Genomic DNA, 26,214 nt, shown 5'->3' with positions numbered 1-26,214 from the left:
CGCGTCGCACCCGTTTTTTATGTACCCGCGATGCCCGCGATTTTTTACCCCCGACGCCCGCGATGCTAATCGCGGGCGCCGTTCTAGGTAAAGAGTACCTTACTTTTTTTTTTTACTTTTTCAATGAGAAACTTGAGAACTAGGGGCCCCATGACAAAAATTCTTATACTCCAGGATGAACTGTTGGTATAATACATTGGTATAATACATGGTAAAAATATCTGCCTAATACATATGATGATACATTTAACCTTTTGAGTACCATTATCTCTGTGAGAGGTGCGAAATATCTGCAAAAAATGCCAGCGTTGCTCACATTTGTTATATAAACTCAAATTAAAAATGTTCTGTAAAAAAATATTTTATTTCCTATATAAGGTAAGCCTTCAGTCACTAAAGTAAATAAAAATGTTTGCTTGGCAATTTTCACACCTATTTTGACAAATTCACTTGGCACTCAAAGGGCTAATATTTGTATGAACTTCATGGGCCAGATATAATAAAGTCAGAGTTTGGCGGCGGTGCGGGTAGCCAGCCGAACTTGGATGTTTTTTGTAAAGGGGCAATCACTTACAAGTCACAACCAGCATCCTGCGCAGCTACCGAACTTGGACTAAATTACATCTGACTCCATATGTTTTCATGTCATTATTTATTTTTAATTAATAACATTAATTGCTTTATGTGAATGTATATCACTAGGCATGTGGTCTTTAGTCTATATATGTCCACAGGACTTCTAGTGTGAGTTCTAATTTCCATAATAATAGCTAATCCTGCTCGAAGCAAAAGCTTTGAAAGCTAGTCTGCTACCTCTGTGTTTCTATTATGTATGTGTGATTGCCTCTGTATTTCTCTGTGTGAAAGAGATGTAATTTCACTTGCTGCCAACAGATGGCAGTGTTTGGGTTACACACGTACACTAGACCTATATATGTGATACACTCTATTGATAAAAGTATTCGGATGCCTGACCATTACACCAACAGGGACTGTAATGACATTGCAATCAAATCCATAAACTTTAATATGGTGGCGGTTCCACTCTTCTTGGAAGGCGTTCCACAAGTTTTTGGAGTGCTTCTGTAACTTGGTGCCCATTTATTCTGTAGAGCATTTATGGGGTTGGACACTGATGTTGGACAAGAAGGTCTGGCTCGCAAGCTCCATTCCAGTATATCCCAAAGGTGGATGATGGGGTAGAGGTCGGATCCCTGTATTGGCCAAGTCAAGTTCTTCCACACAATACTCCTCAAACCATGGGCCTAATTCAGCATGAATCGCTAATCAGAGAATTCACAAAATCAAGCAACTATTGAACAACTGCTCATGCACAGCATTCGCATTGCGCATGTGTGGGACCAAATAACCAAACAATATCCGTTCCCATAGAGGTCACATAGTAGCTGCAGTTTCATTGACCGGAAACAAGGGGTGGAAACAAGGCATTTTCTCAGTGTCTTTGCGAAAATGCAGGCAAGCCCAGACGTTTTTTGGGTGGGTCTCTGATGCCAGTGATGACCACTTCCAGACTTGGTCTTTAGAAGATTAATGGAAGCCCCAAATGGAAAAAAACAACTCGGTACTCTTTACCTAGATGGGCGCCAGCGATTGAAATCGCGGGCGTCGGGGGTAAAAATCGCGGGCATCGCGGGTAAATCGGGATGCCCGCGATGACCGCGATTTTCCCATAGGGAACAATGTTAAAAAGGCTGATTGACCGCGATTTTACTGTTAAATGCCTCAATGGACCCGATTTGGCCATAGGAATCAATGTTAAATGGGCCACAGAGCCCAAATAGGCACAATTAACCCTTAAATGTCCCCCCCAATTTTTCACGCCACCCCACGATCCACGCCAACCCGAAGCGTGGCGAGCGCAGCGGTACGCGTCCTCCGACCTTTTCATGCCCTACTATCCACTAGGGCGTGGAGTGAGAATAGAATAGTGTGGCGAGCGCAGCGAGCCACCGAGCCCGAAGCGTGGCGAGGGGACGCGGATACCTTCACAGTTATACGCGTCCCCTCGCGGGCTTCACAGGTGTCCGCGTCGCCACGGACACCTGTGAAGCCCGCGAGGGGACGCGTATAACTGTGAAGGTATCCGCGTCCCCTCGCGGGGCTCGCTGCACTCGCCACGCTTCGGGCTCGGTGGCTCGCTGCGCTCGCCACACTATTCTATTCTCACTCCACGCCCTAGTGGATAGTAGGGCATGAAAAGGTCGGAGGACGCGTACCGCCGCCCCTCGCGGGCTCGCTGCGCTCGCCACGCTTCGGGTTGGCGTGGATCGTGGGGTGGCGTTAAAAATTTGGGGGGACATTTAAGGGTTAATTGTGCTTATTTGGGCTCTGTGGCCCATTTAACATTGATTCCTATGGCCAAATCGGGTCCATTGAGGCATTTAACAGTAAAATCGTGTCCATCGGGCCTTTTAACATTGATTCCTATGGCAAATCGGGAGCATCGCGTCGCGGGTACATTTATGGCCGGCCGCGACGCGACCGACACGATTTCCATGTTTAACATGGGTTTCAATGGGAAATCGCGGGCATCGCGTCGGTCGCGTCGCGGCCAGACATAAATGTACCCGCGATGCCCGCCCAACTAAGTAAAGAGTACCAAAAACTCTATTGTGGTTTGGATTTTATGAATAGGTTTGCAAATATCTTGCTATTTGCAATGCATTTGCAATTTTGCAAGGAGTGTTTTTTGTTTCTGTGGGTGGTGGCTTTGTACACTGGGGCAGTCATGTTAGAAAAGAAAAGGGCCTTCCAAACCTGTTGCCACAAAGTTGGAAGGATTAAGATTGCCCTTCACTGGAGATAAGGGGCCTAGCCCAAACCCTGATAAACAGCCCTATACCATTATCCCTCCTCCAACAAACTTCACAGTTGGCTTAACACCAAATCCAGACTCACCCCTCTGCCTGCCAAACAGAGAAGTGTGATTTATCACTCCAACGGACACGTTTCCACTGCTCCACAGTCCAGTGTTGGTGTGCATTAAACTACTCAATCCAACACTTGGCATTACTTTATGAAGTCGGGCGCGGAACCCCTGCACACGCCTGAAGTTGGGGGTGTGGCCTGAAAATCAAATCACTCCCACAAGGCCATGCCCCATTTTCGCCACTCTGGGGGCATATTCCAGCACTGTGTGAGCAGCTTGCCATGCCCCCATCCCCTCTGTCTGTGGGAATAGATGCTGTGTGCACACAGTGTCTATTCACTGCTTCTCTGCTAGGCAGAGCAGCAGCAGACAGGGGAACTGCGGGACACTGGACCCTCCCAAAATAAGGGACAGTCCAGTGAAAATGCATTGGACTTGGTGATGTGAGGCTTGCGTGCAGCTGCCTGCCGATGGAAACCCACTCCATTAACTCCTGCTGCACAGTTTTTGTGCTTTCATAAATGCCAGTGGAATTTTAGAACTCTTCATCTAAGGAATCGGCAAAGTGCTGGTGACTCTTTTGCATCATGCTACTTAGCAGTCATTGACCCCGCTCTGTGATTTGACGTGGTTGCTGTTGTTGCTAAATGCTTCCACTTTTTTATACTATCGCTTACAGTTGACCGAGGAATATCCTGCGAGGATGAAATCTCACAAACTGTTTTATCTCAAAGGTGGCATCCTATCACAGTACCACGCTTAAAGTCACTGAGCTCTTCAGAATCACTCATTTTGTATCACAAAGGTTTGAAATTGGTGACTGCATGGAAACAGGTCTGACTGAAACAGCTGAATTCATGATATCATCAAGTAGCACTTAAACTGATCAAAACTCAGTAAGCATACATTTTGGTGTTAACATTCACCTTTGTTATTAGATCCATGTATACATACAGTATGCTTGTACAGTATATGTGTGTTTGTATATATAGATAATATATAATATAAACACTCATTGCATGTGAAACATCCCTCTCCTGGCTGGTCTCCAATTTCTCTGTTTCCTCTCATGATGCCACTACCAGTTGGTGGTCCCCCAAGGTTCTGTTCTGGGTCCACACGCTTTCTTTCTCTATATGTCTTGTAAAGGTAAACTCTTTTGATCTTCAATATCATCTCTACACTGACTGAGCTTATCTTCCCACAATTCCCTATAGCTGCATTTGGCACAACTTCATTATATATTGATGGTACAACCATCCCATTTAGCCCCCAAGTGCGCTGAATTGCTGTTATCGCTCTCTTTCAAACCACATATTCAGTACATTTCTCAGGTATTTCCTTCTCAAATACATATATTTACTGGATCAGACTCTATCTCCCTGGATTCGCCTAAAACTTTCATTGACTCACTGGTCACCTCAAGGTTGGACTACTGTAACTGCATCCTAACCGGCCTCCCTGGCTACATCCTCTCTCCAGTCCAAGCTGTTCTCCATGCTGCTGCCCAACTCCTCTTTCTCTCCAAACATACTACTGTATGTCCGCTTCCCATCCCCTTAAGGACCCAATTAAAGCTTCTCAAAATTACTTAGAAAGCCATCACCCATTCCTGTCCGATTTACACCTCTGAACTCATCTCCCTTCATACTCCCACCTGCCCTCTGGGGGCTTCAAATGAATGTCCCCTCTCCTGCCTGATTACTTACTACCATTCCATCACCTAGATTTTGCCTTGGCTGCTCCTTCTATCTGGATATCTCTTCCTTTAAGACTCTCCACCTCTCTTCATAACCTCATCCTCTGTTCCATGGCTTACTGTCTACCCCATCTGTGTCACCCTTCTCTGTTCGGGTGCCGGACGGGTTCCCGACAGTCGGGATTCCGACAATCATTTACCCGACGTCGGGATCGCGACTGTCAAAACGCTGACAGCCGGGTGCCCGATGGCCACCCGCTATTTTCCCTCGTGGGGGTCCACGACCCCCATAGAGGGAGAATAGAATAGGTGGCTCGCGTAGCGAGCCACCGTGCCCGCAGCGTGGCGAGCGCAGCGAGCCCGCAAGGGGCTTTTTTGCACTCGCCATGCTGTCTGACTCCGGGCAGTCGGGATCCCGACGTCAGGATAATGACTGTCGGGATCCCGACTGCCGGAGTCCCATACCACACCCCTCTGTTCATCCCCTTCAGAATGTAAGCTCTCAGTAGCAGGACCCTCATCTGCTTTAGCTTCCCCGAATTATACTATATGCTACTCTATACTTCCTTTCAATGGCACCTAAGCCCTAGTTACTGCCACAATGCTGCTAATTTGTGTCCTTTGACCACTGTTGCAACAATGTTTTAGAAAACATAGACTTGTCCTGTAATGTCTAAGTTGCTATTTTCTTGTGTGCTCCTTTGGTTATGAACTTTGTTAGGTGCTGCAGAAGCCTTGTGGCACCATGTAAGATGATGATGATAATAATATAAAGTTGAACATCAGTGTTACATTCAGATTCTGTGTTCTCTTAAAGATTTCATAATCTTTTTTTTTTTGTTGTTGCTGTTATTATCACCATGTGTCTGTCTTTATTTTTTATTTTTTTTCTACCCTGCCTAACACTTCTTGTTTTTAACCCTTAGGTGGACTTTTACGGGCATTTACACTGTTGAGTCTTTGATAAAGATCTTTTCCCGAGGGTTTTGCATAGACCATTTTACATTCCTCAGGGATCCTTGGAATTGGCTGGATTTCTGTGTCATTTCCATGGCGTAAGTGGAAGGTAGACACTGTTATGGTCACTAACCTGCTTACTTGGGGTTTCATCACTGAAAATGTTTTTTTTTTTTTGTGATAAATTCGTGTAACAGTCTTGCTCTTTTCTAACAACAAATGCGTGAATAGCCAGGACCGATGCCGACATCCTTATGTTGCATTACGTCCATTGCATTGTGTGCACCAAAAAACATATTGCGTAACCGAGTCATTATTGTATGTGTTCTTTTGTACAGCATCATAATTATTTTAAAGTTCTGAAATTGTATACGTTTTATCACATGCTTACCCACAGAGCTTCAAATAAGATTTTACTAATTGTAATTCTCTTTTGAGGCACTGTTCTATTTGTGTCATCAGGATGTAGTCAAAATGTTGACAATTACAATGTTAACATTCATCATGTTGATACCACAATGTCCACAGTGATGTTAATGCTGTTATGTCTTGGAGGCAAGGCTGAGATGAGGTTAGGTATGGCTACAGGCTAGGAGGTTAGGTTGGGTACTAGGAGAAGAGCTAGAGGTTAGGCATGCTTACCATCAGAAACACCTCTTGACCCACTGGATGTCCTCATCATCTGCCAATCAGATTTGGAAGACATTGCTGAACCCCTGGTACCAAGTAAGTCACCACTGGGTCACTGGGAAGTTTTGTTCATATTCTAGTCAGGTCAGGACAGTTGACACAAAAAATTTGATTGGGTCGATATTGCAAGCATTATGACCATGTAGGCATTCTGATGACTGTAAAAAAGGCATTGCAGTTCACCATTACGATTCTGTTTAACACATGTATAAATGAGCATCTTGGCTAACCTTTTGTTTTATTTTGAGGGTATGGGTCATTAGGTTGACAGGCACTTAAGGTCGACAGGGTCCTTAGGTTGGCCAGCAGAAGGTCGACACATATTTATTGATTATTTCTTTTTAGACTTCTAACTCTAGAAGTCTAGTCCTGGACACTGTCTAAGTGTATGGCAGCCCCTCGCATGGTTTACAATGCTTCGGGCACTCTATTCTATTCTCCCTCCATGCCCTAGTGGATGGTAGGGCATAAACTACCACCTGTTCTGGAACCACAGTGGGTAAAAAAAAAAAAAAGAAGTGTCAACCTTCTGCCAGTCGACATAAGGAGTGTCAACCTTTTTTGTGCCGACCTAACGACCACATCCTAATTTTAGGCCATATTTATTATCACTTAATTTCTACAAAAGTAGTTGAACATATTAGTGAGCTAATTCATAAAGTTAAAAAAATGCAATATCTCCTGAGCGTGACTGCGGGAGCATTCACCATCTACAGATGATGCACTTTCATTAAGCCAAGACATTGCATTTGCATATAGAAGGATAAAGATAAGGTGACTTGCTTTTTATTCTCTTGTTAGCACCATTTATGAAACATACAGACACTTTGGGGGAAATTTACTAAAGGAAATTTGTAAAAAAAATAGGTGTATTTGTATCCAGAAATATACTTATTTTTGACATTTACAAACCCAAAAATACGGCAATTCGTAGCACATAGCACATCAATACGAATACGAATTGCCGTAATTTTCGGTATAGTAAATGTCAAAAATAAGTATATTTCTGGATACAAATACACCTATTTTTTTACAAAATTCCTTTTGTAAATGTCCCCCTTTATATGGAACAACTGCTGAACTAGACAGAATTGTTGTGTATTCGATGCTGATATAACCTCTAGATCAGCTCCAAGTTAGGACTACAATCTTTTTCTTGCATTTGCATAAACCCTCTTTCATCAATGGTCTCTTTTACATTTACAAATGATAGGTTCTCTTTCATATCACTCAGCTGTGTTTCATATTCTATACAAAACCAATACAGGGGCCCATTTATCTTGTAATATTTGCAGCTACAGATGGAGCCGGGCTCCCTCTTGCTGGCGAATTGCCAGATTGTCTCCGCTGGCGATCCGCCAGCAGCCCGGCGTCCATCTGACTGAGACGCGCGTGCGTCTAACACGCACGCGCGTCTCAGTTTCCGGGCGACGGGAACCCTGTCCATCTCTGCTTCAGGGAGACGGACAGGGTTAGGGGAGGCGGCGGGGGGAGCAGGGAGGCGGTGGGGACCCCTGGTGACCGCCGGCGGGGACCCGGGGGAAGTGCCGTCGAAAGGGTCGGCGAGGTGCGCGCACGTCCCCTTTCGCAGATCGGATGGCGAGGGATGACGGATGGTGATTCTGCCGCCATCCCCTGCAAAGACCAGGCCGGCTCCATCTGTATTCTTATAAAACACCCATTTTTGTGGGTTAGCCACAAATATTAAGTATCGCCGGCACGTATGTAGAAGCGATTACAGCAGGGCCGGTGCGATCCATCTTTGCACCCTAGGCAAATCTGAATCACCACCACCCCAACCCCCCCTCCCTCACATCAACTCAACATAGCCGAGGACTCCCTGGGTGCGGATGCTACCCATAAATTGCCGCTGACCTGCATGAGGGGGGCGCGGGAAGTTTGCTGCTGTCCAGCACGGGGGTGTGGGCGCCACCCGCCGACCAGATCCACACTAGGGGTGAGCTCCAGGGGGGTCGTCGTGGGGGGCGGGGTGCGCCATTGCTGCCTACAGATCACTTGTTGCTTGCTGCTTTCATCCTGCTCTCTTCAGGCGGGAGCAGGAGCTCTGCTGCTGCTGCTTCCCGAGCTCAATACTGCCCTCCAGTGGCCGGCGCCCTAGGTAAATGCCTGAAGCTGCCTAGTGGTGGTGCCAGCCCTGGATTACAGTAGGTTTCTCTAATACCTGCTGCGATCACTCCATTGCTATCAGCAGCCGCATTCCCCATAGGTTTCTTTAGGGGACGTGATGTTGGCAGATTTTAGCAATACTTGGAATACAAAGCATTCTGAATATTGTGTCCCGCAGCTACTGCCATCTAAGAATGGTGGTAGCCCATTGTAGCAGGCTGAAACCTAATGACCCCGTCGCCTTACCCATGTCGACCTAAATGCATGTTGACCTAATGCTTGTCTACCATCATGCAGGTGACCCAATGACCGTATCCCGTGTATAGAAATCTCTGTTACAGAACCATTAGCATATACACAGTTGCTTCCCGAATCAGGCCCAGAATCTTCATTTGCTGGGTGTTACTCATAATTGATACATTATTATCTTGCGTTGATTGCCTCCTTATAAAATTATTTTCTCCAAAATAGGTATTTGCTTTGGCTGGTTTGGTTTTGGCTAATCTGCATGTCCTTATACAGTAAGTGCACGGAATGGAGTGCTTGGAACACGTTTCCAACCCTTTAGTAAATCCAGTTTCCTCAAAATGTTCCCCTGTGTTTTTATTATCTCTCTAGCTACACCACAGAGTTTGTAGATTTGGGGAATGTGTCTGCTCTTAGGACATTCCGTGTCCTCCGTGCACTTAAAACAATCACTGTAATTCCAGGTTTGTATACTTTTATTTATTACTGTGTGGTAGTTGTGGTTCATGAATTCTACTTGTATTTGCAGTCTGCTTAATGTACATTTGTGTTACTAACCAACGCTTTGCATGTATTTTAGCTTTTATGGAATATTTCATGTCAGTAAGACCTAGATACGGCATACCGGGACTCCTTTTGTCATTAAATGGTTAACACTGAGCAGTAGACTCTGAGTCACGGATTCACACCTTCTGGCTGGGTGACTCCAGTATCACTTACAATTTGGTCATGTTTGTTTCCTTATTTCTGTGACCCTATGTAACTCTGTGTTTGTGCATACCCCATAATTAGATCTTGCCCTTGTGCCTATTTTTGCTTGCAAGATGTAACAAATTGCCATTGTACAATGTAGTCAGAAGCATCATATGATTTGTCCATAAGAAAATATAAAGTAGAGAGGAACTTACATTTACTTTTCAAATGGTTCAGCAATAAGTAGTCAGCAGCTTTTTCACACAGATTTACTACAGACTTGAGAGCATGGAATAAAACATTTTGTAGTTTAAGGGTGGGGTAATATTGCCCAGCAGCATTAAGAGACTCAATATGGCATCTTCTTTTTAACATGGAATAAAAACTTATTGGGTCTTGTCAATTTGTAGAAAACAAATACCTGCTATGTGGGAGGCTAACACTAGGTGGAGCTGCAGAGTACCAAAAAAGGGACAAGCTGTCTAGAGAAAGAGATTTAACAGACCGCTGTGCACAGAGCCGGATTAAGCCTTCGGGGAGGGGGGGGGGGAAGCGGGGCACTTTACAAAAGGGGGGTCCCCTCCTACTTGTCATTACTGGCTGCAATCTGCACTGGAGAATATTACACTGTCAAAACACAGAGTAAGGGCAGTATAAACGTGGTCAATGGTCAACTGTGGGGGGGGGGGGGGCGATTTAATATAAACATAAATATTTATATATAAAATACTACTTAAAAAGCCTATGTTAGTCCCTCTGTACCTTACTCTGTAGGAGCCCTGACAGGCTCAGCGCTGCCTTTGATTAAAAACCCTCCCATGACAAGGCAGCTGCTGCTTCTGTCCTCCATGGGCATGAGAAGAATATAATGTGATCCATCAAGCAGAGCTCAGCACAAGCCTCTCAGCCTCTGACCTCTTGTGCAAAGTCTCATGGGACTTAGGGCCTTATTCGAGTTCACTCTTTCTGACAAAATCCTTGTTAGATGGACAAAACCATGTGCACTGCAGGGGGGCAGATGTAAAATGTGCAGAGAGAATTAGATTTGGGTGAGTTATTTTGTTTCTGTGCAGGGTAAATACTGACTGCTTTATTTTTACACTGCAATATAGATCTCACTTTGAAGTAAAACCCCACCCAAATCTTATTCACTCTGCACAAGTTACATCTGCCCCACCTGCAGTGCACATGGTTTTGTCATCTAAGAAGGATTTTGTCAGAAAGGGTGAACTAGAATAAGGCCCAAAGTCACCTCCCAGTAACTGGGACTGCACACTTGGGCAGTCAGTGTGCCTTGACTCCTGATGCTCAGCACCATTAATTATTGTCAAATTGGCAGATGTTGTTTTTTTTTAAATACATGCCAACCACCAGGGGCCCCTAGATAGAGGGGTCCAGGGGTACTGACCCCCTGTGCCCACCTTTAATCCGGCCCTGGCTGTGCAGTTATAGAGAGTGATGATGGAAAGCATGGTTAGGTGGTAGACATATGTGAGATAAGACAGCATGATGCTTAGGTAGTGCCAGAGCCACTGAATACCAGCTGGCAAAGTAATGGGGACTACAGCAGAAGCACCAACACTGTGTCTGGGGAAAACCCAGAAAGGCAGTGTGTCTGTGCTGGGAACTGGAGATCCATGAAGGCAGTGGGGGGAATTTACTAAGCTGGAATGGCTGCAAATAGGCATATTCATAGCCATTTGTATTTAAATACGGCTGTAAATTCATATTTTTAGGATTTACGAAGACCAGTATGCGTGTTTGTATTCTTTTACAAATGGTACATTCATTTGTATTTTGATTTATGAATGAAGAATGCACCATTGAAAGAATATGAATGGATTTCACCATTCACTTGAATGGTGAATCCAAATTTACTATCAGGCCGTATGATGTATACAACCTGTAATTGTGCAGAAAATAAACCTGAAAAATACTCTGCATTTTCCAGGCATATTGGCCTGAAGCCTGCATGGATCCATCAGATCTGTGCAGGCTTCTCTGAGGAAAAAATAGAATAAATAAGTAAAAACCTGACGTGCTGGACCCCGCCCGGTTGCAGAAATACAGGGGGGGGATTAGGGTTTCCCTGCATTTATATAACCAGCACCAGGCTCATGTTTCCCAAAATAAAGGGCACAAAATGAGTAGGGGTCCCCCATATTTCTGCAACCAGCACTGGGCTAAAACAGCCAGCAGGCTGATGCCACAGACGGGGATGCTTTTTATACAAGGTCCCCCGGCCAAAGCATTAACCTGTGGTTGCTCAGCCGAGACCAGAAACCCCCCCCCCCCAAAAGCCCCCCACTCCTCCAGGGCACCCCCGGCCCGGGCTGAAGCCTGGGGCTACCCCCAGTGCCCCTGGGAGGTGGGCACCGGGCTGATTGAAAAAATGTGTTAAAAAAAAGAAGTCCCAGCAAGCCTAACCCACATGCAGGGACTTGGAGAACCACAAGTCCCAGCATTTGATGCATTAATGGGCCCGCTGGGTCTTGTAGTTCTACAACAAAACCAATTTCCAAATAAAGCATACAAGCACCCAGAAAAAATAAAAGTTTAATACACACTACAATCACCCATACATACTTACCTATAGGGTCCACTGTAGGCCTGTACACTTCTGTAGAATCCATAGGATACTTGTGAGTGAAAATTATACTCACCAGCTCCGGTGTAGATTGCATCCTCTTTGTTCCAAAGTAGGCATCCACAAGTGAAAAAAAACAAACAAACACTTGCAGCTCCTCCCCAAAACTGAAGGATTTCCCAGTGACATCATTCACTGTGTCCTCCCCCAGCATATGAGGAGAGGGCTCCGTGGGCACTCCCCGGCTTATTGGCTGTTCGTGGCTCCATAAAAGCCCATGTTACAAATTTAACACTGGGTCTATGGTGGGAACCATACTTTTACTTGGTCTAAAGAGCTTGGATAATTATGTCTGACTTCCCTGTATTGGCTGTTGCTGGCTAATGTAATGATTGGGAAATTATTAACATGGAATATTTGTTGAACTGTTTAAAAGTCTCTAACAACAGTGTGTGTAGACAGCTGTCCATGTTGAAGCATCATTATGCTAAACCTTTTTCTAGGGGACATATGTACAACATAACAAGATACTTGGGTAAATTAGGGAGACTTCTGAAACATAAAATAGATGGGGCTATCAATGATGCCTTGACAGTAATGTGATCACTTTGCTTATTCTAGGCTTAAAGACCATTGTTGGAGCCCTCATTCAGTCAGTGAAAAAGTTGTCGGATGTGATGATTCTGACTGTCTTCTGTCTGGCTGTCTTTGCACTAATTGGTCTTCAACTGTTTATGGGAAATCTGAGGCAGAAGTGTGTCCGCTGGCCACCCCCTGAGGATGCCTATGAATATTACCTAAACGAGACCTTAACCTCTATGCCAGGTGTATACAATGACACAGACATGTATCCCAATATAACTATAGACTGGACTCCCTACCTCAACAATCTGTGTAAGACTTTTGATTATGTGCCTATGTATGAAAATTACCACTGACATACTTTTTTTTATTATTTACAGGTTATCTATGGAATTAAATACCAAGCGCTGTAATTTCTGGCGCACATTGTCTACTGTAATTAACAGTTATCTTTGCTTCTCTTCCTGTGCACTTCCTTGGGGTATGAGGAACATAAGCAATGATACTGGTTGTGGTCAGAGCAGCAGAGTGCCTGGCTGAGCCCAGGTAATATTCAGGGGCCTAATAATGGGAGGCGTGGTCATGCATGCTTAAACTAAAATACAAAAAAAATAGCACTTTAAGCATCTTCCTGGCCACACGGTTGCCAAGCACACAGCAGCTTGTGCTGGGTTGCGAAGAGTTTCTGCTGCTACTGCTGCCAAGTAACAAGGGCCGCACTGGGCCTCTTCACGGTTGTGGTGTGCAGTTCCTGAGGCATTCAATACACATCACGCTGAATTACCCCCTAAAATCTTGGAGATAAGTCTTCTTTAATATGCTGTGATATCTTATCAACATTTATTTTATGGTCTTTTCTTTTGAAAATAGCAAATTTTTACTTCCCGGAAGGAGCATTGGACCCTCTTTTATGTGGGAACAGCAGCGACAGTGGGTGAGTCAGATTTACTTCAAACAGGGGAAAGTACGGAAGTACAATGTTTTTTACATGCTTTTTAATGGTGCTGACTATTAAAAGGAAATGAAATTTACTTTGAGCACACATTCAAAATGTTGTAATGCGTTATGCACAGAGTAAGACAGGGCAATGAGGGAAATCCTAATACATGATTCCAAGGCCAAAAATTATATAGATAATATACAATGAAAAAACAGATGGAAGGATGAGAATGTACAGACAAACGGCAAAAGGAAGGTAAAATAAAAAGGACAGGAAGCGGTGCAAAGTAAATGGATCCATCCAGTTAAGAAAGACACAAACCGTATAAAGTATCCCACATGCTATAAAAGATGGAAATCACTGTTTGTCTAACACAGTTGATCAAGGCAGATGGCAATTAAGTAATGTTCAACATTTAATTAAATGGTCAAAGCAGGCGTGAATGAAACCTACTGTATAGCCCACCATTACCTTTGTGAGCAGGGCCCTCTGACCTCTCTGTCCGTCTGCTAATAGGCTATTTTGTTTTATTACAACCAATAGTGCAGAATAGTGGAATGAGCTGGCATGGTATAAATGTTAATAAAATAAATAATGCCCATAACTATTTGTGTTGGAATTCTGAGAGTACAATTTACTAAGATGGGCGTTCTATAGAAGATGAGATGTTGCCCATAGAAACCAATGAAATTCTAACTCTTTTCTTCTAGAAGGTGCTACATAAATATGCAGAAATTGATTTGTTGCTATAGGCAATAGAACTCCTATCTTAGTAAATTGACCCCTGCCATAATTGTTTACTTTGTCGTCTTTTGGCAACAGGAAATGCCCAGAAAGCTTTACATGTATGAAAACTGGCAGAAATCCCAACTATGGCTACACCAGCTATGACTCATTCAGCTGGGCTTTCTTGTCTCTCTTCAGGCTGATGACTCAGGACTATTGGGAGAACCTCTTTCAGCTGGTAAGATGCCCTATTCTACAAAATAATACAACAATTGACAAGCTGTATACATGTTAAGTCATTCAGAAAAAAAAATATTGTTTTTCTGCTTATTTACATTACTGAATATTTGAAGAGCTTACATTGTTTCCTATTTTCCCTAGATAGTCATAGGGTTTCTATTATTGGAAGCCATACTCCTGAAACATTCACACTGGGTGATTTCATGTTTATAAGTGTTTTCTGAAATTACCATCCAAAAGAAGCATGTGGTAGTCAACACCGATATATCACATTTGTTTCAGAATTATAGAACCCCAAAATGGTGAATCAAACTGTAATATTTAATGAACACACATATGCATGTGATCAATCCAGGGGAGGATCCAGGAGAAAAGGACAGGGGGAGGCACCATGATATGGGAGGGGATGGGATGGAAGGGGGGGGGCTCATTGCCATGGGGGTTACATGCTCATTGCCAAGGGGAAGTATGTGCTCACGGTAACAGGGGTGGGGGGGACAGCCGCCACCAGGCAGAAGTGACAGCCGGGCAGAGTGAGGGGCTGCCCTCTGTAATGCTGGATGTTTGAAATCTCGCGCTGCCGTCTGCTGGGTCTGGTAGCCAATTAGGTGGACCCGACAGGCAGGTAGGGGGTAGTTGTGGAATAACCCCGTTTCAGGTAATGACCACAGTACTATTTTAAGAGACAACTCTGCCCATTTTGTGAAAGGTTGTAATGTTCGAAACTCGTGTTTATGTATATGTCAAGGCAGCATGTGATGAGCAGTGTCATAATTTGTTCAGGAAAATTAAGGCAAGCGGAAAATAGTGGCAGGAGAATGGCCTACTACAGCTCACCTACTACAGCTCATAGCAGTAATGTGAGGCTACACCACCACTATTGATACAGCCAACTTGTTAAATTAACTAGAAGTTGAGTGACTAAGGGAGTAATGGCACTGGGGATGGCACAGTGGTTGACATTTCAGACAAAGGGCCTGATTAAGAGATGGATGCAAAGTGTTTGAAATGCCCATGTTGGCACAGCTGGTCCTGCAATGGCGGACACAGTGTGAATTTGGATACAGTCAGTGAGTATGTGGGAAGTAATGGGGCATTGCAGGCATTTCAAAACTGATCCATGGCTGGATTCAGCCTGCAACTGCTTCGAGGTAGATCATTTTAAAGGCTGCAAAATCTCAGTTTTAGTAGACGTAGTGAGCAGCCATACGGTGGTATCTTTGTACAGAAGCGGTTGATCAGAAATGACACTGATGTGGGCAAATCACTGCAGCAATATCATTAGCAGATCCACTGCATGTGAAAACTGTGTCCACTGTTGAATCAAGCGCACAGTGTTGGGGCCATTAGAGCAATTGTGTGATTCCAGTAAAAATTGATCTTTCCATGTTCTAGGGTTTTCTGGGGTGTAGTTGCTACATTTTATTTGTGCCACAATTAATGTTGGAGGTAACACGGTAGAGAAATGCCACTTTAATCTCCCAGACACAGAATGAGACTTCTGTAACAGTACTAAGACACAAAACTTAAAGTGTTCCTGGAGAGGTGCTGGACCTCATTTCCCCTACCAACTATCTCCCCCAATGGGAGAAGCTAGAGCTTTTAGCGCCACATACCACAGTGGCAGAACTAGAAATTTTGCACATACACACCCATACGTTAATTATTATAATTTACATTACCATCATGCTCGTTGCCAAGCATTTCTTGCTCGTTGCCAGGGGGCTCTTGCTCATTGGCCGGGGTTACATTCAGTTCAGTAGGGCCTCTAGCATCTATCTCCTCCTAGGTGGCAGACCTTTTTGATGGCTGTTTCAGCAGATTCCTAATCTGCAGAGGCCCTGTGCCCCACGCTACACAGTAGTACCCCTTATACATGTTATGCCACACAATAGTGCCTATAGGGGACTCCAGATTCAAGTTACACCCCACACTCGTCTCAACCCTCATGGGAGACTTCTAACGTGCAGCACATCCCAATACACAGGGACCCTTTCTCCTTCCATCACCCTGCATACACCTTCTGCAGGCATACGACCGTCCTCTATAGCCAAGGACTCTGCCTCTATCACCTATCCCACTATCCAGGGATCTTCCATCTGACATGGTGGCAACTTGATACAGGCCTTAAACCTTTCACTGCTGGACTCTTCCACTTATGTATATGGTTATTCAGGACTCATCCTCAGGACTCCCCCTCTAGCCTTGCTGCCATCTTGCAATGGCCCATTCTCACTATGGGGTACTTTTCCAGGGGCTATCAACCAGGGATTCAGCATTATACATCACAGACACTTACCCTCTCTTCTGCTGCAGGGGCTTTTTCACACACACTCCTCCTTCCTGCAGGGGCTTCTTGCTGTGGGGGGGCACTCCCGCTTTTGTACATAAACAGGGGTGCCTCCTAGGGGAGCCCTGGCCTTACCCCACCTAATCAATCTGTAGGGTCATGGTGTGACATTCTGCTATAGTCACCTTTATGTTATTAGAAAGCCATAGTGATGTTATTAGAAATAAGAGACATTTAAGGGAAGGGGAATTTATGCACTGGTTATAAGGTACTGTGTCTAGACTGGAGAACAATAAGCGAATTGGTACTGCTCCTAGCTACATAACAATTCAGTGGAGTGTTCATCACGGCGCAGAGCTAATAAAGTTGATTTGAGCGTGATGCAGGGGCTGAACGGCAGTTTGGCACAGGGGCAAGGAGTTAAGAGAGCTGGCCGTTAACAGCTGTGGGCAGTTCGTTTGGAGCAGTGTTACAGAGCAGAGCTGCGCATTAGACAGACAGAGTTGCAGCTAAAGTACAGGGTGCCGTACTTACCCAAAAGTCCTGGTGCAAGTGACGGAGCAGAGACACCGGCGTTTGCGGAGCCATCTGTTAGAGCTGCAGCAGCAAAGAGTCCGGTGGCTTCCTCGGGTGTGGAGGACGATGAGAGACCTGAAAGAGACATAAGCACTGCGTCATGGTGGAGGCCGGATCCGGCAGCATCGCTGACATATGAAACGCCCGGGGAGTGGTGAGTGTAAATCCCGCCCCGGACAGTCAGCGTTCCCTGATATCGTTCCCCAATATACCTGGCACTCAGAGTGACTGCGCTAGGGGAAGGGCGAAACCCGACCAATCGGGTCAGGGGAGGCCTTAGGGGAGGTATCATACAAGTTGCAGTGTAAACGCTGTCGTAGCTTTGGAAAGGCAGAAAATCCAGTCAGAGGCACAGGGCTAAACCCGATGGGAAATATCAGGGGACGCCCACAAAGTGTCAGTACCAAATCCAAGGAGCTGCTAGATATATAAATACACCAAGCAGGAGCCTCACTAGTGGCTCAGTGAAGAAGGAGAAGAGGGTTAAACCCGGCTCAGAGCCAGGGGAAGCCTATAGCAATCTATCCTTCGCTACAGAGTCATTGGCCCAAAGTGTAGGAAGAAAAACAGAGCCAGATACATTGCCATCTACAGTGTCAGGCAGTGAAGAGTTAACAGTATACTGTGTAGCCAAGGAAAAGGATCTGGAGAACATTGAACTTAGCTGGGAATTACTATATCAGTGACTGCTAGAAAGGATTATATATTCAGGGACAGAGAGCCACTAACTCTAAGCAGAGTTACATTAACCAGCGGGGCTGAAAGGTATATCGTGATAGACTCTGTGGTTACATTGTGTATACTTACTATGCCAAGTTCTGTAGTTACAGTACATGTGTAGATTATAGAAGGAATCTGTAATAGGATTAGACATAGAGTTTAGTTATTAGTAAGAATTTATATACATTATTGCGCAATAATATTGTAGCAGTTTCAAGTAACAGTAGTGAAAGGCCTATCACTTATTTATAACATTTAGTTAAGCAAATGTATTGTTCAGATTTGTTTGTAAACAACTGAGGTAAGGTTAAGAGCTGGTGAATCCTGATCGGCTGGGAGACAGCGGAGGCTTGGAGAAGCAGATCACGTTCCAGTAAAATAAAATTGTATTAGTCTTTGTGTGCACATTTGATGTAGAGATACTATTGTTCATGGAGTATCATTGTTATGCCTAAATTTATTGTTATTCAACTGTTATATTCTGGTTAAATAAAGCTTACAAAGAACGAATCCTGTGTGGATATCTGAAAGAAAGAAAACCTGAATACTTACCGGTTTGGAGAGGGTGACATTTGGCGTCACGAACAGGATCAGAACAACATTGGAACATGTCGTCGGACGAGCAAAATGATGTGCTGGGGAACCAGGGGAATGGTGTGTCGTCCAGCATGCAGACTGAGCCCATGAATATGGGCACTAATCCAATTACGCTGCCTTATTATTTCGGGGCCCCATGGCTGCCCATGTATTCCGGAGAAGAAACGGATGGCGAAGGAAGTGTATTCAAAGCATTCCAAAAAAGGATTAGGTCTATGTTTAAGTTGTATCGGCCAGGAGATGATCAGCAGATAGAGATACTGTTGGGTCAGCTGAAAGGGGCAGCCGCAAGAGAGGTGGCCTCATGGCCGTCGAGCCAGAAAAGGACGTCAGAGCAAATATTAAAAAAATTGTCAAAAACCTTCGATACCAGCACGATGCCGGAGCGTAAGAGTCGTTTTTACAGTAGAAAACAGAAGTCGGGAGAAACCCTTCGAGACTTTGCGCTGGGGTTACAAGAGGCCCTACGTGATGTAAAAGGAGAAAGTCATGTGGAAGGGAATGAAGAAGATGACGAGACACTGATTACCCAGTTTATTGAAGGAGTCAATAACGAGGGAATTAAAATACAATTAAAGATGTTGAGGTTGCAGAACAGCTTGAAAACCTTCGAAGAGTTCAAGGGAACTGCTATAAAGGTGATGGGAACGGTGCGACCGAAAGAGGTGGACTTCCCCGAACTGCCAGGATTTCAGGAAGGGGTGAGTGAAGATGGTACCGTGGTAGTGGTGGAGGAAGTGAGGAACAGACCTGCTTTATCACAGAATGTGCAAGCTCCCACAACGGATCTGGCATTCACGCTAAAAGGACAGGTAGAAGATTTAACAGCGGAAATAAATGAAATCCAAAGAGAAGTACAAAAGTTAGCCCAAGTACACAACCCCCCGTTCACTGAAACTGGGTGGTGCCCAAATGATAGACAAGGTCTGAACGAGTGGCGAGAATTCATGCCCACAAGAGGACGTCGGGCAACTGATCGCTTTGACTCTCAGGGTCGCCCTATTTGTCGGAGGTGTGGGCAGTGTGGCCATATAGAGAGAATGTGCAGGAGTGAGGAAGCGTTAAACCAGCAACCCTCGCGGAAGGAGACCGATCCTCGGGGGAACTAGCAGCTCAAGGTCTATCTTCGGAGGAGTGGTGTTCCCAATATATTGGACATTGCCCTGTGATACCTATCAAAATTGAAGGAAAGGAAGTGCTCGCTCTTTTGGATACAGGATCACCGGTTACTACTATACAACAGGGATTCTTTAACCGGCATTGGAAATTGACAGAGACTTTACCCTCGCCCCCGTCCTGGTTGAGGTTGTTGGCTAGCAACGGTCAGTACATCTCTTGTGGGGGATACTGTGAAGTAAATATACAAATAGGACAAGCTGTTATGTCCAATCAAGGATGCTTGATCACAAACGTAAATGACCCGTTGGTTCCTGCCATCATCGTGGGCATGAATGTCCTAAGAAATTGCCCTGTGGAACTAACCTCAATACTGACACAGAAATTGTACAGCCAACCTCAGATTCTGACCCAAATTATACAGCACTCTATCTATGGCCGGAGAAGCCCGGCAGGGAAGAGAGTGCTGGCTACTCAGGTGCAAGGAACTGTTACGTGGTTTAATGTCCGCAAGAGGTATGGTTTCATCAACCGGAATGACACTAAAGCTGATGTCTTCGTTCATCAGACGGCTATAACAAGAAATAACCCCCGGAAGTTGCTGCGCAGTGTCGGAGATGGCGAGGTGGTGGAGTTTGATGTGGTAGAAGGAGAGAAGGGTACTGAGGCAGCCAATGTGACTGGCCCTGGCGGTCTACCGGTTAAAGGAAGCCGATTTGCTCCCAACAGGCGCCGGTTCCGCCGGTGGTCTTACCCGCCAAAAGTAGAGTATGCTGCAGAAGCTAGAGAAGAAGGAATCAGCCTGTACCAAGCGAGAGGAGAGGAAAGAGTGGAAGAAACATTCCCTCCGCAGAGACCTGTTCAATGTGAAAGTCCACCGCCATTCCTCCACTGACGATGTTTTGTCAAAAGAAACCGAGCCACGAGACAGGAACTTAACACCATTTCCGAGGGGACCGAAGTTATACAGCCTGGCGGGGTGAACGAACATGAGCATCGGCTTAAACTGGCTGAGAATGTAGTGAAAGAAAAGACGGAGACAGCCCACCCTCAATCTCAATCAGGGCTTGGTTATGGTCCAGCTACAAATGTTGCATCAGACCGAGTTTGGAAGATGGATGGTCAACGGAGTAATGAGTTAACTCCCTTCCGGGAATCGGAATCAGGTGCGATTGTCCATCTTCCAGCTACAGCCACTGGGGTGTATGAGATAAGAAGGGATGTGGATAACCACCAAGTTCTTGGAATGGTAATTAGTACCTATGTTCTGTGTATTTAATTTGTGATGTTTATTACTGCTGTAATCCAGGGATGGTTTTAAGATGCATGAGGACATGAAATTAATTAGAGGGGAAGAATGTGACATTCTGCTATAGTCACCTTTATGTTATTAGAAAGCCATAGTGATGTTATTAGAAATAAGAGACATTTAAGGGAAGGGGAATTTATGCACTGGTTATAAGGTACTGTGTCTAGACTGGAGAACAATAAGCGAATTGGTACTGCTCCTAGCTACATAACAATTCAGTGGAGTGTTCATCACGGCGCAGAGCTAATAAAGTTGATTTGAGCGTGATGCAGGGGCTGAACGGCAGTTTGGCACAGGGGCAAGGAGTTAAGAGAGCTGGCCGTTAACAGCTGTGGTCAGTTCGTTTGGAGCAGTGTTACAGAGCAGAGCTGCGCATTAGACAGACAGAGTTGCAGCTAAAGTACAGGGTGCCGTACTTACCCAAAAGTCCTGGTGCAAGTGACGGAGCAGAGACACCGGCGTTTGCGGAGCCATCTGTTAGAGCTGCAGCAGCAAAGAGTCCGGTGGCTTCCTCGGGTGTGGAGGACGATGAGAGACCTGAAAGAGACATAAGCACTGCGTCATGGTGGAGGCCGGATCCGGCAGCATCGCTGACATATGAAACGCCCGGGGAGTGGTGAGTGTAAATCCCGCCCCGGACAGTCAGCGTTCCCTGATATCGTTCCCCAATATACCTGGCACTCAGAGTGACTGCGCTAGGGGAAGGGCGAAACCCGACCAATCGGGTCAGGGGAGGCCTTAGGGGAGGTATCATACAAGTTGCAGTGTAAACGCTGTCGTAGCTTTGGAAAGGCAGAAAATCCAGTCAGAGGCACAGGGCTAAACCCGATGGGAAATATCAGGGGACGCCCACAAAGTGTCAGTACCAAATCCAAGGAGCTGCTAGATATATAAATACACCAAGCAGGAGCCTCACTAGTGGCTCAGTGAAGAAGGAGAAGAGGGTTAAACCCGGCTCAGAGCCAGGGGAAGCCTATAGCAATCTATCCTTCGCTACAGAGTCATTGGCCCAAAGTGTAGGAAGAAAAACAGAGCCAGATACATTGCCATCTACAGTGTCAGGCAGTGAAGAGTTAACAGTATACTGTGTAGCCAAGGAAAAGGATCTGGAGAACATTGAACTTAGCTGGGAATTACTATATCAGTGACTGCTAGAAAGGATTATATATTCAGGGACAGAGAGCCACTAACTCTAAGCAGAGTTACATTAACCAGCGGGGCTGAAAGGTATATCGTGATAGACTCTGTGGTTACATTGTGTATACTTACTATGCCAAGTTCTGTAGTTACAGTACATGTGTAGATTATAGAAGGAATCTGTAATAGGATTAGACATAGAGTTTAGTTATTAGTAAGAATTTATATACATTATTGCGCAATAATATTGTAGCAGTTTCAAGTAACAGTAGTGAAAGGCCTATCACTTATTTATAACATTTAGTTAAGCAAATGTATTGTTCAGATTTGTTTGTAAACAACTGAGGTAAGGTTAAGAGCTGGTGAATCCTGATCGGCTGGGAGACAGCGGAGGCTTGGAGAAGCAGATCACGTTCCAGTAAAATAAAATTGTATTAGTCTTTGTGTGCACATTTGATGTAGAGATACTATTGTTCATGGAGTATCATTGTTATGCCTAAATTTATTGTTATTCAACTGTTATATTCTGGTTAAATAAAGCTTACAAAGAACGAATCCTGTGTGGATATCTGAAAGAAAGAAAACCTGAATACTTACCGGTTTGGAGAGGGTGACATTGGCAGTGCCACTCACCCCATCCCCTTTACTTCTGGGGGAACTTCGGGACCTCCCTCCTCCCGTCCCATGGTCCCAGCTAAAATGGTCGCATCTCATCTTGTGGATGCCGGGACCCCCAGCCTTACTGACTCAGGTCCTGGCGTCAGTAATTGCGGCCCTGCCGAGAGACTGAGCCTAACCGGGGTGGAGCTAAATCCCCAGATATTACAGTTCCCTTTATAAACATCCCTGCCTCTGTCACTTCAGCAGCTCAACACTTTTGTACCTCCAATAGCTACCCTGCTTATATGTGTCCCTCCAGCCCCTTGCACCTTGTCTTCAGCATGCACTGAACCTACCACTTCAGTGGTGGTGGTGTTATGAACTCACATACGCCATGCTGGAAAAGGAATCTTCTGGGACCCATGGTGGGGACGAATGCTGCCTGACAGAGACAGTGTGTGTGAGTACCAGGAGGGGCAGGCCGCAAGTGGAGGAGAACCATCGAGCCGAAAGGACCTAGCTTATCACTGACACTAGCAACGCCTGCATCATCCATTGATGTGGGTGGTTGGGTGTTGGAATTACTGTGCAGGGCCATGGTGGAGATGGAACTGGTTCCACATGCCATTACAGGTGGTGGAACACTGTTTCACCCCATTTCCCCCAACTATAACCCCTGCTAAGACATAATCTTTGACTGACGTGCATTTGTTCAAAACCCAAAATTAGCCTTTAGAATAACCTGGCTAGGCATTATACACTGGAAAAGCATACCCATGTTGGATTTGTCCTTTCTATAAGTGGTGATTCTCTTTTAGTGATTTTGTGTTTAGTATGCCTGTTTTTTTTGCACCAAAGCTTCTTTTTTATATCCTCATCTGTTGTTTTTTTTCTTCTCTCTAGACCCTACGAGCAGCTGGTAAGACATACATGGTTTTCTTTGTGTTGGTGATTTTCCTGGGCTCGTTCTATCTCATCAACCTTATCCTCGCTGTTGTGGCAATGGCTTATGCTGAGCAGAATGAAGCCACCATTCAAGAAGCCCTAGAAAAGGAAAAAGAATTTCAAGATCTGCTGGAACAGCTTAAGAAACATCAGGAGGAACAGGGTCAAAGGGTCAGTGTATGACAGGTGCTTGGTGACAGAGAGAGATCTAGATGAAGTTCAACATTCTGGGGTTAAGTACAGAATGTTTGACCAGGACAGTTAAAGAAGAACTAATCTTATTAATAAGTTAGTTGACACTCTGTCCACAGCATGGGAACATTATCCTATATAATAAAAGGCTAACGCTGCTCCTCACCTCTATGGAGGGTATTTGTGTTGTGCTTGCTAGCAGCCACTAGATGGCACCCGACGGAGCAATTCAAGTGTTGCCCCATTCAGACACGCACATTACTGTTATAATCTGTCATTTTGACGGGCTGGCTACTAGTGAAACATAGTGTTGCTGTTGGCATTGGCATTAGATTGTGGTGTTTTTCCGGCTGTGTGTATATAATTTGTTCGGCGCTCCGGACGATGTGGCACATACCGTGGTGCCTTCCTCCACAATTTTGGTAGACAGTACCCAAAGGCTTATGGTGGAGCTCCTGGGAATAAGGCGGCACTCACGGATTTTGGTAATCAATCAGAGTTTGTATTGTCAGTGCAAAAATATCATAATTTGTCAACGTTTCAAGGTCCCATCAGACCTTTTCATCAGGACATGCATAAAGTGCTGTGCATAGAGCTCTATGCACAGCACTATATGCACGTCCTGATGAAAAGTTCAGATGGGACCTTATATATATATATATATATATATATATATATATATATATATATATATATATATATATATATATAAATATACACCAATACAATTAAATGAAGCATTGGAAGATCTCCCATGAGATTACATTAGATTTATCTTCAATGGTCCAAATTGCTTGCATAAAACTTATGAAAAAAATCAATATTTGGAATGTTCGTGCCATATAGCCGCATACGATGCATGCGATGCGATATGATTTTTTATTGTATAAGCACCCTAATGGGTGCTTACAATGTTAAATGCACCCCCACGCCACCCCCACTATCAACGCGAACCCGAAGCGTGGCGAGCACAGCGAGCCCGCGAGGGGTGGCAGTACGCGTCCTCCGACCTTTTCATACCCCCACTATCCACGTTGGCATGGAGTAGATTTTAGATAGTGTGGCGAGCGCATCGAGCCACCGAGCCCGAAGCGTGGCGAGCGCACGCATATTACATGTATTCCGCGTCCCCTCGCGGGGCTCGACACGCTTCGGGCTTGGTGGCTTGCTGCACTCGGCACACTATAGAAAATCAACTCCACGCCGACGTGGACAGTGGGGGTAAGAAAAGGTCGGAGGACGCGTAGTGCCGCCCCTCGCGATCTCGCTGCGCTCGCCGCGCTTCCGGTTGGCATTGATAGTGGGGGGGGGGAATTTAACATTGTAAGGACCCATCTGGGTGGTTGTACAATAAAAAATCATATACCATCTCATTGTATGCCATTGTATGGCGTACAATGCCATACAATTTTTTATTGTACAACATAGTGTTGCTGTTGGCATTGGCATTAGATTGTGGTGTTTTTCCGGCTGTATGTACAGTGTGAGTGTGTATATAATTTGTTCGGCGCTCCGGACGATGTGGCACATACCGTGGTGCCTTCCTCCACAATTTTGGTAGACAGTACCCAAAGGCTTATGGTGGAGCTCCTGGGAATAAGGCGGCACTCACGGATTTTGGTAATCAATCAGAGTTTGTATTGTCAGTGCAAAAATATCATAATTTGTCAACGTTTCAAGGTCCCATCAGACCTTTTCATCAGGACATGCATAAAGTGCTGTGCATAGAGCTCTATGCACAGCACTATATGCACGTCCTGATGAAAAGTTCAGATGGGACCTTTTATATATATATATATATATATATATATATATATATATATATATATATATATATATATATAAATATACACCAATACAATTAAATGAAGCATTGGAAGATCTCCCATGAGATTACATTAGATTTATCTTCAATGGTCCAAATTGCTTGCATAAAACTTATGAAAAAAATCAATATTTGGAATGTTCGTACCCTATAAGGTGTGTGCTACCCTGGGCAGCATCTTTGGGTGTGGTATGATATGTCAACATTATGACACTCGAAATTCATACTGTCAACATAATGAACATCTTTACATTACGAATATTGACAGTGTTAATGTCGACAGTCCTATTTTAGTCTAAATCCAGCTGTAGATTAATCGGTATTTGTGTCCTAGCACGGCGCCCAATTTTTCATCTTATGCCATCGCATCGCATTGCATGCCATATAGCCGCATACGATGCATGCGATGCGATATGATTTTTTATTGTATAAGCACCCTAATGGGTGCTTACAATGTTAAATGCACCCCCACGCCACCCCCACTATCAACGCGAACCCGAAGCGTGGCGAGCACAGCGAGCCCGCGAGGG

The 26,214-nt window shown here is 44.9% G+C and overlaps 2 protein-coding genes across 2 annotated transcripts in view; one reads left to right on the top strand and one right to left on the bottom strand.

Moving 5' to 3' along the window:
* SCN4A (sodium voltage-gated channel alpha subunit 4) overlaps positions 1-26,214 on the top strand; it is a 122,910-nt gene that overhangs the window by 6,234 nt on the left and 90,462 nt on the right. The window contains exons 4-9 of the mRNA XM_083146942.1: positions 5,516-5,644; positions 8,982-9,073; positions 12,511-12,783; positions 13,342-13,405; positions 14,234-14,375; positions 23,626-23,838. Of these exons, the coding sequence (XP_083003068.1) occupies positions 5,516-5,644; positions 8,982-9,073; positions 12,511-12,783; positions 13,342-13,405; positions 14,234-14,375; positions 23,626-23,838 (913 nt within the window). The remainder of the gene's footprint in view (positions 1-5,515; positions 5,645-8,981; positions 9,074-12,510; positions 12,784-13,341; positions 13,406-14,233; positions 14,376-23,625; positions 23,839-26,214) is intronic.
* LOC146007394 (uncharacterized) lies at positions 17,088-23,500 on the bottom strand. The gene is made up of 6 exons (XM_083145743.1): positions 23,497-23,500; positions 22,255-22,302; positions 21,406-21,522; positions 18,051-18,098; positions 17,202-17,318; positions 17,088-17,149 (listed from the first exon to the last, which is right to left on the bottom strand). Exons 1-6 carry the CDS (start codon positions 23,498-23,500, stop codon positions 17,088-17,090), a joined length of 396 nt encoding a protein of 131 aa, XP_083001869.1.

This window comes from Crinia signifera, chromosome 6 (assembly GCF_055691185.1).
Source record: "Crinia signifera chromosome 6, ASM5569118v1, whole genome shotgun sequence".
Lineage (NCBI taxonomy): Eukaryota > Metazoa > Chordata > Amphibia > Anura > Myobatrachidae > Crinia > Crinia signifera.
Note: the sequence above shows the minus strand (reverse complement) of the source record. Positions and strands in the feature narration are given on the sequence as shown.